Here is a 17,765-nt window from a genome sequence, read left to right as displayed (position 1 = left end):
TTGTATTCATTGAGGATTGCATACATACAGAGTTTGATCTAAACCAATTGAAAAAACGACAAATTGAGTTTTTTGTGAGATATTAGGCAAAATTATTATAAATGTATGTAGAACTAAACTTCAAAGGGCCTGGTGGATAAAGGCTATAACTCTGAAGAAAATAATGACCTCTGAACTCTTCATCATGAGACCTGGTTTGTTTTTATTTACTTTTTAAATCGTAAGTTAAATACGGTGTATTGAACAATTACTTAAAATTAAATCAATTTTATAATGGTGATCATTTCCTATGTTATTGCTATGTTAGACATTTTTACTTTAAAATGATTGGTGGCTAGCGGGAGCCAGCAGCAGATAGCTGCTGTTTGTGCGCCAAGGTTGAGCCTAATTTCGGATGGGTGTGTGTGAGAGTCGAGTCAAGGGCAAGAAGGCATAGGTTAGGCATTGTTTTTGGGGTCGTTTCGCCCCAGGAAATTTACATGTAAAAACTGTTATTCATCGGTATATGTTTTTAAATATTATTAAATAAATTATAAATACTAAAATATGCCTATTTTATATGCATGTTTTTTGACTATATGTTGAGCCTCATAAATTAAATTTGGTAATTTGATTTATTAAATAAACTATAAAAGAAAGTATAGTATTATTATTAATAGATAGGCCAATCTTAATAATTGTATACATTTTGATATATTTTCAGGCGATGGATAAAACCAAAACCGATAAACAAAATTTACTAGACCGGCTGTTAGATGCGGTGAAACAGTGTCAGGTTCGTTTTGGTGGTCGCACGGAACTTGCTACTGATGTGGACAGCAGGGTATCATGCTTATGTGCACAATTTGAGACCGTGCTTATGCACGGTTTAAAGAAATCGTCAGGAAATCCACTAAGTGCAATTAAGTATGATATTTTTTTACATTCCCCCATCTTTTAGATTTAGAGTTTCTGCATTTTGTATGATTGTTGCCTTGTTAATAAATTCTTGTTTTACAATTACTTCACCCTGCCACAATCTGTGTTTATATAAATCACTGTATTTCACTATTTATTAAAAATTTGGAAACTGCCAAAGGTGAAACCATGGGGCAAAGGCCTAACACAAAAATGGGAACATCTAGAATGAAAAATGTAATCAGACTCAGCAAACTGTATATAAACATATCTAAAGCTCTGTCTACACTATCAAACTAGTTTGACAAAACAAGTGATGTTCCCAAATATGGTAGTGATATGCCAAAATATGGTAGTGATATGACATCACCATATCCATATATGGGCACATCACATTGTTTTGTCACATAAAGTTTGATAGTGTAGACAGAGCTTAAAACAAAACTGTACAATAAAACAATACATCATGGTAAAAAGAAAACATCTTGACTTAAATTGATATATCGTGTGCTTATTTTACAGACAAATGACAGGTATTCAAGTGCCATCAATTGCCGGTATTAAAACAGAAACTGATGCAGGTAAATAATTATATTCAGAAATTGTTGATATTTTGTATATTATATTATTAGAGTTTATTAAATTAACAAAGTGTATACGTTTTAAATTTCAGTATTCTGGCCAATTGTAAAAGAGCATCTTACACGCCATGAACTTCAACGGTACACGTCCCTTAAGAATATTACAACAGATGCTGGTAGAGGGCGTGCTTGGCTACGGAGCACATTGAATGAACATTCGCTTGAACGTTATTTACATACAATGCAAGCGAATAAACAGTTGTTGTCGTAAGTGTCCTCAAATTCATTTTGATTTTTTTTTGGTCGTGCCTGAGTGAATAAGATTTCATCATGCTTAACTTTGAACTGAGATATTAAAAACCCTGTTTTCCAACACTATAAGTTAATTTATTCACATGAATTGAAAGCTTAGCTTTATGCGCATGTGTGTTTTTTGTGATGTGAAAAATTTGTGCAACCAGTTAGAGGCCAGGAATTTGTTTATTTACTCAGATAGGCTCAGCTAGTGGGAACATTTTGCAGTCTCAACTTATATTTACTCTACTTTCAGTCAGTTTTATGAACCATGGTCATTTATTCTTGACGAAGAGAGAGCAAGCATGCTACCTACGATGGCTAGGGGATTGGGCTCGATATTATTTGCAATTAACATTGATAATGAACAACTTAATGGAATTAAACCGGTAAGCTTTTCGATCTGTTGTAAATTTCAAGAATATTTTGTAGGGATGAACAATACAGTTTCTAGTCCAAATAATGACACTTAAATGTCCTGTGAGATCTGTCTGTATGAAACGAAAAAAGTGAATAAGGACTGGGTGTAATTAATAAGGAATATATTTAGTAGGAACCATACAATTTCTAGTCCAAAAGATGACACTTAAATGCTTGGTATGAGATCTGGTATAATTAATAAGAGATATATTTTGTAGTAGGGACCACACAATTTCCAGTCCAAAAGATGACACTTAAATGTCTGGTATGAGATGAGATCTGGTATAATTATTAAGAAATATATATTTTTTTAATTGCTTAGGCTTCATTACCTACGCTGTCGTCAATGATAAGCACTGAAACCCCTCAGTTGATTGATAGCACTACGATAGAACAGGAGCCAGTATTATCAAAAGAGGTGTCCAGTCGTACAGGTAGGTGTACTGCAGATACAGTAGGTGTAGCGATGCAACAAAAAATAGTCTGAAATTATAAGCTAAGTCTATATTTATGCACAAGGATACATATAAAAAAATTCCTGATGCTTTCCACAAAAAAATCACTGACACCCACAATTACCTACAATACAATACTTGATATACTGACAAACTTTACTTTTAGAATAAGAACACAAGAGTTTGCAATTATTTATTTTGGATTGTAAGACTCTGTCTACACTATCAAACGTTGTGTGACAACAAAATGTGATGTGCCCATATATGGACATGATGATGTCATATCACTACCATACTTGGTTATATCACTTTGAGCACACTTTTTTAGTCAAACTAGTTTGAAAGTGTAGACAGAGCTTATGACTAGGTTGAATGAAATTTAATCTATTCAATTACAATAGGTATTTATTTTTCTTGTATCAGGTTCATTTGACAAAGAAAAGAAAGAGAAAAAGAAAAAAAAGAAGAAAGGACCGACATCTATAGTGTCATTTGACGATGAAGATTCAGAAAAAAGTTCAACAGAAAATCATCCTTCGTCAAAAAGGAAACCTAAAAGCCAAAAATCATCCCCTTCCAAAAGTGGTACAACCCATATTTCCAACACATCGACAATTCAAAATGTTTATGAATATAAAGGTGAAAGGTTAACTCAAAAAAAAGAAATAGATAAAGGTCAAGAGTTACAGGTCAATGAACGGTTACATGATGGTTCTGTCGATGCTGGAACGTCAGAGGCTATTACTTTAGAAGATACAACGCCAACAAACTCTATTCCAATAAATTTTAAGACCTCATTGCATCCATCTCATTCAGACAATGCTATAACTAACCAATCACATCTTTCCACTTCTTTTCCCGGGAAAACTCCACCTTCAACTCCATATGATTCATCGCTTCTCTCTCAATATGAGAAGATGGACTCTGATTATATTTCAAGAAAACTACAGGCTGGCGATACACAATCTTCACAGCAAAATTCAGATGAATTTGAGGGGTCTGAGGAAATAGTTCCAACGGAGACACAAAAAAGCGTTTTAGTAAATGGAGAAGTTGTTCATATGAGAGCTTCCAGCCAAGATGGGTTATTCCAAGTGTTTGGTGAAGATGGACCTGGTGATTTAATACCATTATCACAAGATGCTGCCACAACAGGTAAAACTATTTCCTCCCAAATACTTCCCTTCATTTTGCTCACTTATTAAAGACCGTATTTTGTTAGCGGGCTCATTATTTAGGTACTATCTAGCAAACAATCGGTTTGCTAGATAGTTTCGTGGTGGCTTTGAAGGCCAATTTAACATAGCCTTTTCTTTCTAATGTAATAAATGTTATTCGATTATTTACATTTCTTTTTTGTTTAGAGGATACGCAATCGAATGATTCAAGCATGTTGGGGTTTGGCATTGAAACCGAAAGTGCTACAATGGGAGTTGCACTTGCTCAGAAAGGTCTTCAGTTAAAGTAAATTATACAACATTTTGTTTTTCATTTACCATATTCTTTTATTAAATCGAGACATTAAAAAAATCTGTTATTTTTTTATTTTGTTTTTTAGTCAAGAGTGAATTTAAATAATGTTGTTCTTTTTTTTTTATTTAGGTTGCCAAAGTTTCTTGAAAATTCTACACTACCTTCACCAGAATATGAATCAATGTCCACTGGTAATTATCAGTTTAATTCTAATAACCAATTTTAATTATTTTTATTAAAACTTTTATGAATTCTACATATTTTGAACTGCAAGTTTGGAATTAAAAATTATTATAAAATATTGATATTAAAATCGTGTCTCATTTTAGATGATTTGAAGCAAGCATTAATGTCTATAATGATGCGTAAAGATGAAGTTGAAGACCAGAACAAGTGAGAAAATTTTTTTTTTTCTGTTATCTGTCATTCAACGATTTATTCTATATTATTTCGCTTTAAGGAATCCTGGGTTAGATATTTCTGTTACATGAGTGTTACATGACAATTCATTTCATTATAGCAGTTAAGATATTTAAAAATGAATTACTATTTACGTTTTAAACATGATTTGTAGATCATTACGGGTGTTACTTGACAGTGAAATGGAGCATACAGCTAAGTTACGAGCTGAGTTGGACGAACTTAAGAAAGATTACGATGACCAGGAGGAACAAAGTTACTCAAAGATTCAAAATCTTACGAGGTGATATAGAACTATCAAATTTAAGATTGGGGCTGACATTTTAGTTTGCATATTGAGACTGGGTTACATACAGTATCATCCAGTTACTAAAAACATTTATTGATATTTAAACAATATGTTCATAAAATGTATTTACACAAATATAACTGTATAACATTAAAATGTTTTCTTCTGTTATTCATAGCTATACTATACTGCATGCTAAAAATGTATACATTAAAAAATAACCAATTATCTACAGTTGCCCTTTTTTCTCATAATTTTGTTTTTTTTGTAATTCGCAGAGATAATGAAATGCTCAAACATCAACTAAAGAAATATGTTGGAGCTGTACAGTTGTTGCAGAGAAAAGGCCCGTCCTCACTTGATGGTAAGTCAGACATATTGCTCTGCTATAATATACTTAGTGGTATGCTGTTTGCAATGGACCTATGACCTTAACACTTAATAGAAAGTCATACTCTTTATTAAAGGTTATTTCTGATCTTTAGAAACACTTAACTCCAAAGGCTAATTGCTACAAAATCTGCAATGATGTGTAAATGGAAAAAGCTAAATCAAAACGAAACAAAACAGCCAGAGTGAAGTAGCAAAATAACTCTAAGGTTAATGAATAATACATAATATATATAGATAAAAAATTCTTTCTATTAAAACTATATAATAAAACTATATTCAAATTATCATTATTACACAGGAATCAAGGGTATTAGAAAGGATGACCTTCAACCTCTGATCCCTGACCCTAAGCCTCCTCTCGTAGATTACAGGTAAGTTTTATCTGATTTGATACTGTAATGGATTTTTGGGTTTGTGTTCTTCCCAATGTTTCTGTATTGCAATCAAATCTTTCCACTTCTTTTCCCGAGAAAATTTAATTGCATCTTTGAATCTGCGTTTTATTTACAGTGAGCAGTCAGCGGAGTATGAGCGTAAGCTGATCCAGGTTGCAGAGATGCATGGAGAACTGATGGAGTTCAATGACCACCTTTCGCGAGTACTTAAAGCAAAAGAAAACCTGATTCAAAGACTTAAATCTGAATTAGTAGATCTTAGAGGGCCGGTAAGTTTGATCATGTTAATGCACTTCATATATTACTATTAATAAATTACCATCAACAGTCATAGAATCTAACTCAATCAACCAATTCAAGTCAAGGCTGGAAAAACACTTCTTTCTGCAAGTTTGCCCCCTATAGTAGACAAGATAATATATAGAAACACGTCGGGGGACAAGTCTCAACATCAAGTATAATATGCAGCACTTACTTATAACAAACATATTTACTTTTCTTCAGTTACCAGATCAGACCTCAATATCAGAAGATGTCAATTGTCAAGAACCTGACACGTAAGAAAAGTTTAAAGTTAACTTAAATTAAATTAATTAAATTAAATTAGATTAAAATATGCTATAACTTGTTAAATTGTAAATGTCTTGTTGTACATACCCTGTAATGAGAACTATCTATTTCAGAGCATCATTGACAGGTCCTGGAAGACCATTGATCAATCTTTGGATTCCTTCAGCATTCATCAAAGGAAGAAGCAAGGATACATTTCATGTTTATCAGGTAAATGCAGCCTTCCTATTAATGAAACTCCTCCCACATATGATATGGCTCCTCCCACACAGGATATGGCTCCTCCCACACAGGATATGGCTCCTCCCACACAGGATATGGCTCCTTTCACACAGGAAATGGCTCCTCCCACACAGGATATGGCTCCTCCCACACAGTATATGGCTCCTTTCACACAGGATATGGCTCCTCTCACACAGGATATGGCTCCTCTCACACAGTATATGACTCCTCTCACACAGTATATGACTCCTCTCACACAGTATATGGCTCCTCTCACACAGTATATGGCTCCTCCCACACAGTATATGGCTCCTCCCACACAGTATATGGCTCCTCCCACACAGTATATGGCTCCTCCCACACAGTATATGGCTCCTCCCACACAGTATATGGCTCCTCCCACACAGTATATGACTCCTCCCACACAGTATATGACTCCTCCCACATAATATATATACAGAGTGTGCCTTTTTCACACATACAGTAGATGTGGTATGGTCCTCCCTCTAGAGATGTCAATAATTTATGCCGTCAAAACCTGCCAAACTTTTAATTCATCCCATTTTGTAATCTATGTACTGCAAATAATGACTCATTAAGGTCTAAAGCTCTGTCTACACTATCAAACTTTATGTGATGTGCCCATATATGGACATGATGATGTCGTATCAGTACCATATTTAAGCATATCACTACCGAATTTGGGCACATCACACTTTTTTTGTCAAACTAGTTTGATAGTGTGAGCAGTGACAGAGCTTAATATTGGTTGTTGATATTGTTTTGCCTTTTCAGGTTTACATTAGAATACGAGATGAGGAATGGAATATTTACAGAAGATATACACAATTTAGAGAATTCCACAACAAAATAAGGAAGAGCAATCCTGTAATTAATAAATTTGACTTCCCACCAAAGAAAGCTGTTGGAAACAAGGTAATGATTACACTGATATCTATTATTATGATTAGACAATGATGTAATAAGCTGATATTGATTATGATGATGTGGGGAGAGGGAGAGAGAAACTATTTTGATCATGGTGAAGAGACTGAAGAAAGAATTGATTAAATGCCAGAATGATGATGATGGTAATGTCGTGGTTCGGGAATCCTTAATATTGATTTGCTAGGTTTAGACCATTAAGGTTTGGTTTGTGAAGCCATGTATCCCATGCAACAAAACAATACGCAAGATGAGGCTGCATTTACTCTGTATCATTTATTTTTCTAAACAGGAACAAACCCTGTATAAAACAACGTCATAATTATTATTTTTCCAGCAGTGTAATATAATTTAACAATAAAAACAATCACAAGCAAGCTTACTATAATTATGGTCACTTCACTAATTATCAATTAGTATTACTGTATATAACATTTAACGAACTTATACCTGGATCCAATACACCAATTTCATACTACTAATCACATCAACCTGGTAAGTTATCCAATTAACTTCAACATGGTATGTGATACAACTAACTTCAACATGTATGCTATCTAATAAGACAAAGCTGTATATCAAAGAGAAATTATAAACAGTGAATTCATTGTCGTTACAAATAATGAACGATAACAACTTAACTCGGTTATGCACATGGAGTAATACTGTAAAACATTATGGTTGTATAGAAAATAATTATCTACTCACAGTATTGGCGAGAATCCACACTTAAAAGAAATACAGTATATAACATGTCTTACTCAGACAACAACTAAAACAACTTCTGCAGAACCAACGCTCACGCAGCCTATTCGATATAATCATTCACCTGATATGCAAATACGCCGCGAATACCAGTAGTGAACAATAGCAATGCAATGCAATATATTGCGCCACCAATAATGTAGGTATAAGAAACTTCGGAAGCTTTCCGATCCATTACAATTTCCCCGCTTGGATGCCCTTTTGACCCAAAAGGAGCGAAACAAACAAATTTATTTTTGAAGAGTGGACATGGGTAAACGATATCGATTTTTGTGAACACCTTTTGTAGAACGAGATGATCGCCTTGGAATTACTCCCGAATCATCACGCTCAACATCTATTTGTTTATCAGAATTCACATCTACAACAATCTTAAAACTTTCAACATCATCGTCAGATTCAGACTCACAACTTTCATCTTTATAGTTTACATCCGCTTCTAGACCATCATACGGCAACCACTCATTCCAATCAAAATGTACCGGTTCTTCCACCACACTCCTAGGATCTGATCGCAATCGTCTGCGGTTAACATAATTCAAAGGACCCCCAACTGCAGAGCGGATACCAAAAACGTCTGCTTCTTTGTTAATAGTCTCAACAATATATGAGTGCTCCTCGAACTTATTAGCCAATTTATGTCTAGTATTAAAATGTCTTCGGCGAAGTAAAACCCGATCACCAATTTCTAATATTTCCTTCGGAGAACAAGACTTATAACGATGCTCTTCTTTAGCTGCTGCTGATTTGATTCTACGTGAAACCACTTCATATGCCCTCTTCATGAGATCAGCTTCTTTAGTCAAATAATCCTCAGACCAATCTTGTTCCGCACCTCCAATAAAGTGATCTAATGGAATTAATGGTTCACGACCAAACATAAGAAGATACGGTGTTACACCTGTAACGGTATGAGGGGTGGAATTATACATAAACACAATATGCTGCAGCAATTCGGGCCATTTGTGTCGATCTTTCGGGCTTAAAGAACGCAATAAACTGCATAAGGTCTTGTTGAAACGTTCGCACTGCCCATTACCTGCAGGCCAATACGCCGTAGTGCGAGATTTTGTCATGCCATAAAGACTACATATACCTCGAATAATTTTACCCTCAAAGGATCTACCTTGATCCGAATGTAACCGTGCTGGCACACCATAATGGGAAAACCAATTATCTCTCAATACACGAGCCACTGTATCAGCCGTCTGATCTTTACATGGGACCGCTAGTGAAAACTTACTAAACACATCAGTCATAACAAGAATGTCCTCATAGCCTCCCTTTCCACGATCCATCTTTAAGAAATCTATAGCAAGAATCTCTTCGGGACGAAAGGCTAGAATATGACGAAGAGGGGGTTTGACCGTTGGTGTAGGGACTTTACTAGATACACAACTAAAACACTTGGAAATATGCGTACGTACATCACCGTTCATACCTGGCCAGAAACATCGACGCTTTAGAAGTTGTATAGTCCGTTGAACTCCTTGATGAGCCCATTTATCATGACATAAATCTATAAAAAGATTGCGCAAATTAGTAGGCACTAACAATTGATGAATTTTACCATGGATATCTTCATTGATCTCTCTATACAGAACTCCACAAATCTCTCTATAACTTGTCCACTGTCTCAACCAGCCCAACATTCTAGAATTATCTGTATTGTAGCGGTCACCAGGACACCATTTTTCCATCCATAATTTCCAGATTTCTCCCAATTCCCTATCTTTCTTCTGACATTCTGCCAACTGCTCATGAGAGTAAGAAGGAAAAATAGACAATGCCTTGTTAATACTACGTGATGATTGATCAATTTCAATACGTGGTTTACACTTATTAATTGAGGGATGAGAATCAACATATATATTAAGACATGAAGCGATAACTCCTAGATCTGACTTAAAATCTGTACACACGCTAATCGGACGACGACTTAAAGTATCGGCACATTTGTTGCTAGAACCTGGCTTATATTTGATTTCAATATCGAACATAGCTAACTGAGAGACCCATCTCATTTCTGTAGCGCCAAGCTTTGCAGTTTTTAAATGCGCTAAAGGATTATGATCAGTAAAAATGGTAACCTTTGAACCCTGAATGTAAGAAGCGAATTTATCCACCACTGCCCATTTTAGCCCCAACAACTCCAACTTAAAACTCGATAAATCAGGGTATCGGCATTCAGCACCACGAAGACTTCTACTTGCATAAGCAATTGGATGAAGAGAACCATTAGAGTCCTGCAACAAGCAAGCACCTAAACCTTTCAAACTGGCATCTACTTCAATAACAAATGGTTCATCAAATTTGGGATATACAAGAACTGGGGGTTTAGTTAAAGCATTTTTTAATTCAACAAATACAGCTTCTTCAATTTCAGTCCAACGAAACCTGTAGGCCTTCCCCGCTTGTGTGTCAGACAACCGGGTTACCAAATGCAAAGGCGCAGCAATTTTGGCATAATTACAAATAAACTTTCGATAGTATGAAGAGAGTCCCAGAAATGATTTAAGTTCAGTAATGCTTTTTGGCGTTGGCCAGGTCAGTATCTTTTCTATTTTCCCATAGTCTACAGCAACTCCAGCAGATGAAATAACATGACCCAAATAGGTTACCTCCGTCTTAAAGAAATCGCACTTCTTGCCCTTAACCTTTAACCCATACTTATACAATCTAGACAACACATTTTCTAATCTAGATAAATGTTGTTTAAACGAAGAAGAAAATATCAAAATGTCATCCAAGTACAACACAATCTGAGTCAAATTCATGTCGCCTAATACATATTCCATTACACGTTGAAATGTTCCCGGGCTATTAGACAGACCCTGCGGCATACGAACAAATTCATACAGTCCCCAAGGAACCCTAAATGCAGTTTTATTAATAGATTCGTCTGCCATTATAATTTGGAAAAATCCATGAGATAAATCTAAGGTAGAAAAATAACAAGACCCAGTGAGTACTTCTAAAACCTCATCAATGCGTGGTAGGGGAAATGAATCTTTCAACGTTTGGAAATTCAACTTCCTATAATCAACGCACATGCGCAAAGACCCGTCTTTCTTTTTGACCAACACAATGGGACTTGCAAATTCGCTCTTGGACGGCCTAATTATTCCCTGGTCTAACATTTCTTGTAACATAGACTTAACACTTGATATAGAATGAGGAGGAATACGACGATATGGTAGTCTAATTGGAGTTTCATCTTTTAAATTGATAACATGAGGAATAACATCACACTTTCCAACATCAAAAGCACTATGAGAAAAAACATGATTATATTTGGACAATAGGTTAGTCACTAGTTGAGTTTCCACACAATCAAGGTTACCGTTGATAATTACCCCAGGCGGTAACTGCTGGCTCTCAGAATTTAACTCGGTACCACAAAAAGAATTAGAATAAGAGTGATTAATGTCATATAACTTACGCACAGAACCGACGGATACGAGTCGACTTTGGGTGTGGTCACTAAATTTACAATCATCAATATCAGATTTTACACTACCGTCAACAATGTCTGAATGTGAATCACAAGGAACAGTCACGTCAGAATGTTGCAAAGAAACTAAGATACTTGATTCATCCTCATCTACTTGCAAAAGAATTTCAGCCTTTCTATTCCATGGAGCATCAACATGTGTAGCTGTTACCTGTGAAAGATCACGTAATAGATGGAAACCTTGTAATTCGCGTAAAATGTTACACCCAATCAAAACAGGATATTCATTACTATGATTAGTTACAGTGACAGCATCTGAAACTACCAAAAAGCTACCAGTTAACTTTTGTTCACCTATAACAATGGGAATTTCTACATATCCTTCGATTGGAACCTCCACCCCACAAACACCGATAACATTCATGAAAAGTCCATTAACAGATCCCAGCTCTCCAACAATTGACTTTAACTGCTTATTATAGACCGATGACGGAATTATTGAAGCTTCAGCCCCTGTATCCAAGATACAACCTAACTCAGTTGAGCCTATTCTAACGATAGTACATGGACTTCTGGCTACTAATTTATCTACTAAAACAGCATCGGAACATTTCAAGGATTGGGCGTTAGACATATTTCCATTATTGTCCGTGGCAACAACAGGGATATGAACTTCACGTTCAACATTACCAGTTGGAATTGGATGATTGGCTTGTGACTTAGAAACAGTATTAATTATATCTTGAGTAGGCGTATCTGAATCACTACGTTGGATACCCGGAGTATTAGAATTACTACTACGATTCTTATGTGGACATGCATATGAATAATGACCTCTTCCTCTACAAAACCAACACAACCCAGAAGGTATTTCACAATCAGATTTGGTATGACCATTTTTACCACAATTGTAACATTTTAAAGGACCTGTAGAATTTTGATTAAACTTAGGTGGACTAGATATAAATTGGGAACGCTGAATTTCGCTAATTTGTTTCTTTAATGCTTGCAATTCTCGCTTTACTTCTGATAGTTCTGAGGGCCGTTCATTACATTCTACGCCATGTGCACGCGGATTTGTCCTAACAATATCAATTTTATACAACTCAAGAACTTCTTCGCGCATATCAAAAAAAGATTTTCCTCTAAAAGCTAGCTCAATGCGACGTAATTCACGCTTAACTGTAGGATCACGAACACCGTCCACTAAACGCTGCTTTAAAGTAGTATCTTGAAGATGTCTCAAAGCGGATTGCTCAGAGGGGCGAGACGCTTCGACAAGTTGGGAGTACAATTTCATTAAAGAAAGGCTATATTCAGCCAAGGTTTCACCCGGTAACAATTGCCTAGAATAGAATGCTGAACTATATGATGCAACAGAATCCTCCGATTTAAAAGCGAGTTCTAAAATTCTTATAGCCGCTTTCACATTCTTCCCATTTTCACACATGCTCATACTGCATTTAACCTCATCCTTCGCACAGCCACCAAGATGACTAATCAGGGTATCGTATCGATCATCATCGCCCAACGAATAATGATCACAATAAATTCGAAAATCTTCAAGCCATTCTTTTAACGTAAGGTCCCCAGGAGATCTTGGAACACCCTTAAATTTTACTAACTTAATCGGAGGAGCTTTCTGAACCGAAACGCCTTTTAAAACATTAGTTAATGCCGCAATCATATCATTAACGCCATCGCCGCTTGCAGCTGCTTCAGATTTAGATTCGCCTAGCGACATTGCAGAAGGTGAATTTGTGACAATATTATAGTAACTACAAATACTTTAAACACTACTACAATAAACAGAGTTTCAATACAAAAAATAAGTATCGTAAATGTAATACAAAAGTAACAATATTTCATATAAGGTAAGTATAAGCATCAATTCACAACATCATCTTAAATAACAACACACTGGCTGCCATGTCCATCGGAACAAAGATTCTGTAATATATATAAAACCATACACTTTCCGTTCTAAAATTAAATTAAGTTCATAAATCTTATCTGTCCAATACTCCTTGTCTTATGCACGATCCAGGGTTTGGTAAAACAATTGTTGAAAATACACAATGCAATCCTCCTTCAGGAACGCTTGAAACGTTGCATCCATCCTGTCCGTGACGCCAATTTGTCGTGGTTCGGGAATCCTTAATATTGATTTGCTAGGTTTAGACCATTAAGGTTTGGTTTGTGAAGCCATGTATCCCATGCAACAAAACAATACGCAAGATGAGGCTGCATTTACTCTGTATCATTTATTTTTCTAAACAGGAACAAACCCTGTATAAAACAACGTCATAATTATTATTTTTCCAGCAGTGTAATATAATTTAACAATAAAAACAATCACAAGCAAGCTTACTATAATTATGGTCACTTCACTAATTATCAATTAGTATTACTGTATATAACATTTAACGAACTTATACCTGGATCCAATACACCAATTTCATACTACTAATCACATCAACCTGGTAAGTTATCCAATTAACTTCAACATGGTATGTGATACAACTAACTTCAACATGTATGCTATCTAATAAGACAAAGCTGTATATCAAAGAGAAATTATAAACAGTGAATTCATTGTCGTTACAAATAATGAACGATAACAACTTAACTCGGTTATGCACATGGAGTAATACTGTAAAACATTATGGTTGTATAGAAAATAATTATCTACTCACAGTATTGGCGAGAATCCACACTTAAAAGAAATACAGTATATAACATGTCTTACTCAGACAACAACTAAAACAACTTCTGCAGAACCAACGCTCACGCAGCCTATTCGATATAATCATTCACCTGATATGCAAATACGCCGCGAATACCAGTAGTGAACAATAGCAATGCAATGCAATATATTGCGCCACCAATAATGTAGGTATAAGAAACTTCGGAAGCTTTCCGATCCATTACAGTAATTGATAAAAAAAAATCTGTTGTTATTCTGTTTAGGAAGCAAAATTTGTTGAAAGCCGTCGCAAACTTCTCCAAAACTACCTCCGACATGTAATCAATCATTATCTTCAAAATTGTGCTGAATTAACGCAAGAACCTTGCAAGGCCACGCTACTTAAGTTTCTACCATTTTTTGGGTAAGTCTAAAAATAGCAACATCATCACAACCATCTTCTGTTATATGGAAAACTGTATCTTAGTAATATTGTACCTAGGAATCGTTTTTTTACTTTACATACAAATCTAGTCTAGGTTGCAGACTAAATATTTTTGCATACATGGCGTTTCATACGTATAATACTTAATAGCTGGAATAAAAATAAAAACATTGGCTGGTGGACTACCAACATAAACAAGACAATAACTAGATACTTTTGTTTGTGAATAGTGATCCAGTTACAAAACCTAAAAAGCAAGAAAGACCAAGATCATCTTTGTTATCTGGCAGAACTAATGCTGCAGCAGCAGAGAATTCATATGAAGGTTTCTGATTGGTCATTATCAAAAGCAGGAGCAGAGAATTCATATGAAGGTTTCTGATTGGTCATTAGTTACCAAAAGCAACAGGAGATAATTCATGTGAAGGTTTCTGATTGATCATTAGTTATCAAATGCAGCAGAGAATTCATATGAAGGCTTCTGATTGGTCATTATCAAAAGCAGGAGCAGAGAATTCATATGAAGGTTTCTGATTGGTCATTAGTTACCAAAAGCAACAGGAGATAATTCATGTGAAGGTTTCTGATTGATCATTAGTTATCAAATGCAGCAGAGAATTCATATGAAGGTTTCCGATTGGTCAGTAGTTATCAAAAGTAGATATATAAATGGTCTTGTGTAAGTACTCAATAGTAGCATGTCTTTTTAACTAACTGTATGCATTTGAGGACATTGGGATGTGATTTGATTTGATTTGAATTTATTTGGAAAATCATCATAAAAAAAAAACATACAAAGTGATAACATAAATTACGGACATTACAAATAATACATTTATAAGAGATTTTCCAGGATAGCCCAAAAAGCTTATCAGCTTATTTCCATTGGGATCCTTTTACAATCTAAAATAAAAAATATAATCATTACAAAGTATAGCATTTCATTTCATTTCATTTTATGTGTAAGCACTTTCTAAAGCCTTGTCTACATTATCAAACTTTATGTGACAAAATAAATGTGATGTGCCCATATATGGACATGATGATGTCATATCACTAGCATATTTAGGAATATCACTACCAAACTATTTTGATTGTGTAGACAGAGCTTTAGTCGATTCCTGGACACTCTTTTGCCGGATTCTAGACACAATCTGCATATATCTGCAAATCCTGTTTTGACAAGTGTTTTGAGAATCACTATACGTATATGGTATATGCGTTGTACAGAACTATTATACTGTCTATTTGAAATGGAGCTTAAAACTTTTATTATTTCTGATTATGCAGACACAATGTGAAACTTCCGCACTTTCCATTCCAGCATGTTGTTTCTTCTGGTGTAGCCTACAGAATATCATACCTTTCACCAACTTGAATTGAGATTATTAGCTGTACATTAAAATATGTAATAAATTTATCTGAACTTTGATGATTACAATTAATAACCATGTAAAAAATATGTACTGTAATAAAAAAAAAATCATTCCCTATTTTTTTCCAATTTGTATAAATGTTTCTCCTGAAATGTGCAAAAATGAAAAATCCTTTTAGTAAGTGTCTCATCCTCCAACCGATATGTACTTTAACACACTGACAGTAGTGCTTTAATGTTTCCTTCAGTACAGCAATATCTAATAGTGCCCTAATGATTAAGTAATGTTAATTCCAATAGTACGTTTTCTATCCTGCAACATAGGAATTTAGCACCAGCCATTTAAAAACTGTAAATTCACTAATGTTCCTAAGGTGCAGCAATATTGTCTAATAGTGCCTGTGCCTCAATGATTGTTTTAATAATAACTTTATTGTTTAATTTTAAAAGGTTATTACTATCACAGTGTGTTAAAGTAAACCTATTTTAAACCAAATCAAGATTTATGAATATTAATTAGTTGCTTATGAATATGTATATTATCCTAGAAAGATTATAACATGTGGGCTGCTATATTTTAATGTTTACTTTCAAGAAAGAATGCTTATATCAATATATTTTTATATAATTTCTATTTCATTTACAAAGGAATTTTATATTTACAATTTTACCTGTAGTAAGTTGTTGTATATACATTATTACACATATATTTCCAACAGTATAAAATGTGTGTTTACTGTAACTATAGGCACAGAACAGGTAGAGAATGCCTTAAAACATACCGACATATTTAATTATCAGTTAATGTATTTTTATGAAAAGTGTAAATCAAATAAGCAAATTACTGAAAATATGACAATGCTGTGGGTATCAGTGGCTGGATCTCAATGGAGTATTATATAGATAGTTGAATACATACACCTGTGTTTAATTTGAGTTGTTAGGGGTTTTCAATTTGGGGTATATATGTTTTAATCATCCGACAATCAATGTTAAGGTGCTTTTAGTATGTCAAAGTTTATGAAAGGGGATTGACATTTAAATATTAACAAACAAACAATCTGTACTATATAATTATGAATCAAAATAAAGGAATATTTTATCCAATAAGCAGCTATTCATGTTTTAAATGACACGGTATATATTATTATGTGCAATGGGTTCAAAAGTGGGGGGAAATGTTGAGTAGAATCCATTTAACATCTTGATCTTGTTTCACTTTATTTAATTCCTATGTCCAGGATTTCAATAGTTTATTGACCATTTCTTTACTATCTCAACTCAATTTCTGGTTCCAACTAAATAAATAAATGTAAAAACTTATCGTCCATCTACCCAGTTTGTCCATCCATGGCTTTTCTAACAATAACATAGCCTTCTATCCCCCTACTGTGTTGATTTTCATTCAAAAACAGCTTTTTTTTAACCCACTTTCACAGATTGAAGTGTGTGCAACTGTATTAAATTGAAACTTCTAGTGTTTACTTATTTGTTTTATGGCGGTACACGGTACAAAGGTACACCTCAAAACCGGATCCAATTAGAATTGAGCAACCCTGCTATCGTTTGACGTCATCACCAACTTGTCATCTGACGACTTAGGTAATTGTTGCATACCTGTAAGAACTCTACTTACGAGAAAACAGGGTTGGTGGCGCTGTTTATCAAGTTGTCAAAATAAAACTA

At 34.7% G+C, this 17,765-nt stretch overlaps 1 protein-coding gene across 3 annotated transcripts; it reads left to right on the top strand.

Annotated features, from left to right (window-relative positions):
- The first annotated feature begins 74 nt into the window (after positions 1-74).
- LOC144840867 (sorting nexin-29-like) lies at positions 75-17,406 on the top strand. Of its 3 annotated transcripts, none has more exons than XM_078696933.1 (20): positions 75-103; positions 704-906; positions 1,420-1,478; positions 1,571-1,745; positions 2,029-2,161; positions 2,515-2,626; positions 3,071-3,802; positions 4,012-4,111; positions 4,250-4,311; positions 4,450-4,513; positions 4,695-4,823; positions 5,108-5,193; positions 5,521-5,593; positions 5,733-5,886; positions 6,122-6,174; positions 6,301-6,397; positions 7,205-7,345; positions 14,544-14,683; positions 14,935-15,029; positions 15,334-17,406. In XM_078696933.1, the coding sequence occupies exons 2-20, from the start codon at positions 707-709 to the stop codon at positions 15,363-15,365; spliced, it is 2,637 nt and encodes an 878-aa protein (XP_078553059.1). In that variant the 5' UTR covers positions 75-103; positions 704-706; the 3' UTR covers positions 15,366-17,406. The 3 variants fall into 3 exon arrangements, with proteins under 3 accessions (XP_078553059.1, XP_078553058.1, XP_078553060.1); XM_078696932.1 differs by lacking the exon at positions 75-103 and adding an exon at positions 129-220; XM_078696934.1 differs by lacking the exon at positions 75-103 and adding an exon at positions 129-220 and having other exon boundaries at positions 14,935-17,406.
- Positions 17,407-17,765: the final 359 nt, after the last annotated feature.

The sequence above is a fragment of the Antedon bifida genome, chromosome 4 (assembly GCF_963402885.1).
Source record: "Antedon bifida chromosome 4, ecAntBifi1.1, whole genome shotgun sequence".
NCBI classification, from domain to species: domain Eukaryota; kingdom Metazoa; phylum Echinodermata; class Crinoidea; order Comatulida; family Antedonidae; genus Antedon; species Antedon bifida.
The sequence above is the reverse complement of the archived record's forward strand: the minus strand, read 5'-3'. Positions and strand labels throughout refer to the sequence as shown.

Bases quoted from the DNA above. Each gene is read 5' to 3' on its own strand.
- LOC144840867 (XM_078696933.1), top strand. From the start codon at position 707: ATGGATAAAACCAAAACCGATAAACAAAATTTACTAGACCGGCTGTTA. The intron at 3,803-4,011 runs GTAAAACTATTT...TTTTTTGTTTAG, and splicing joins ACAAGATGCTGCCACAACAG to AGGATACGCAATCGAATGAT. The intron at 14,684-14,934 runs GTAAGTCTAAAA...GTTTGTGAATAG, and splicing joins AAGTTTCTACCATTTTTTGG to TGATCCAGTTACAAAACCTA.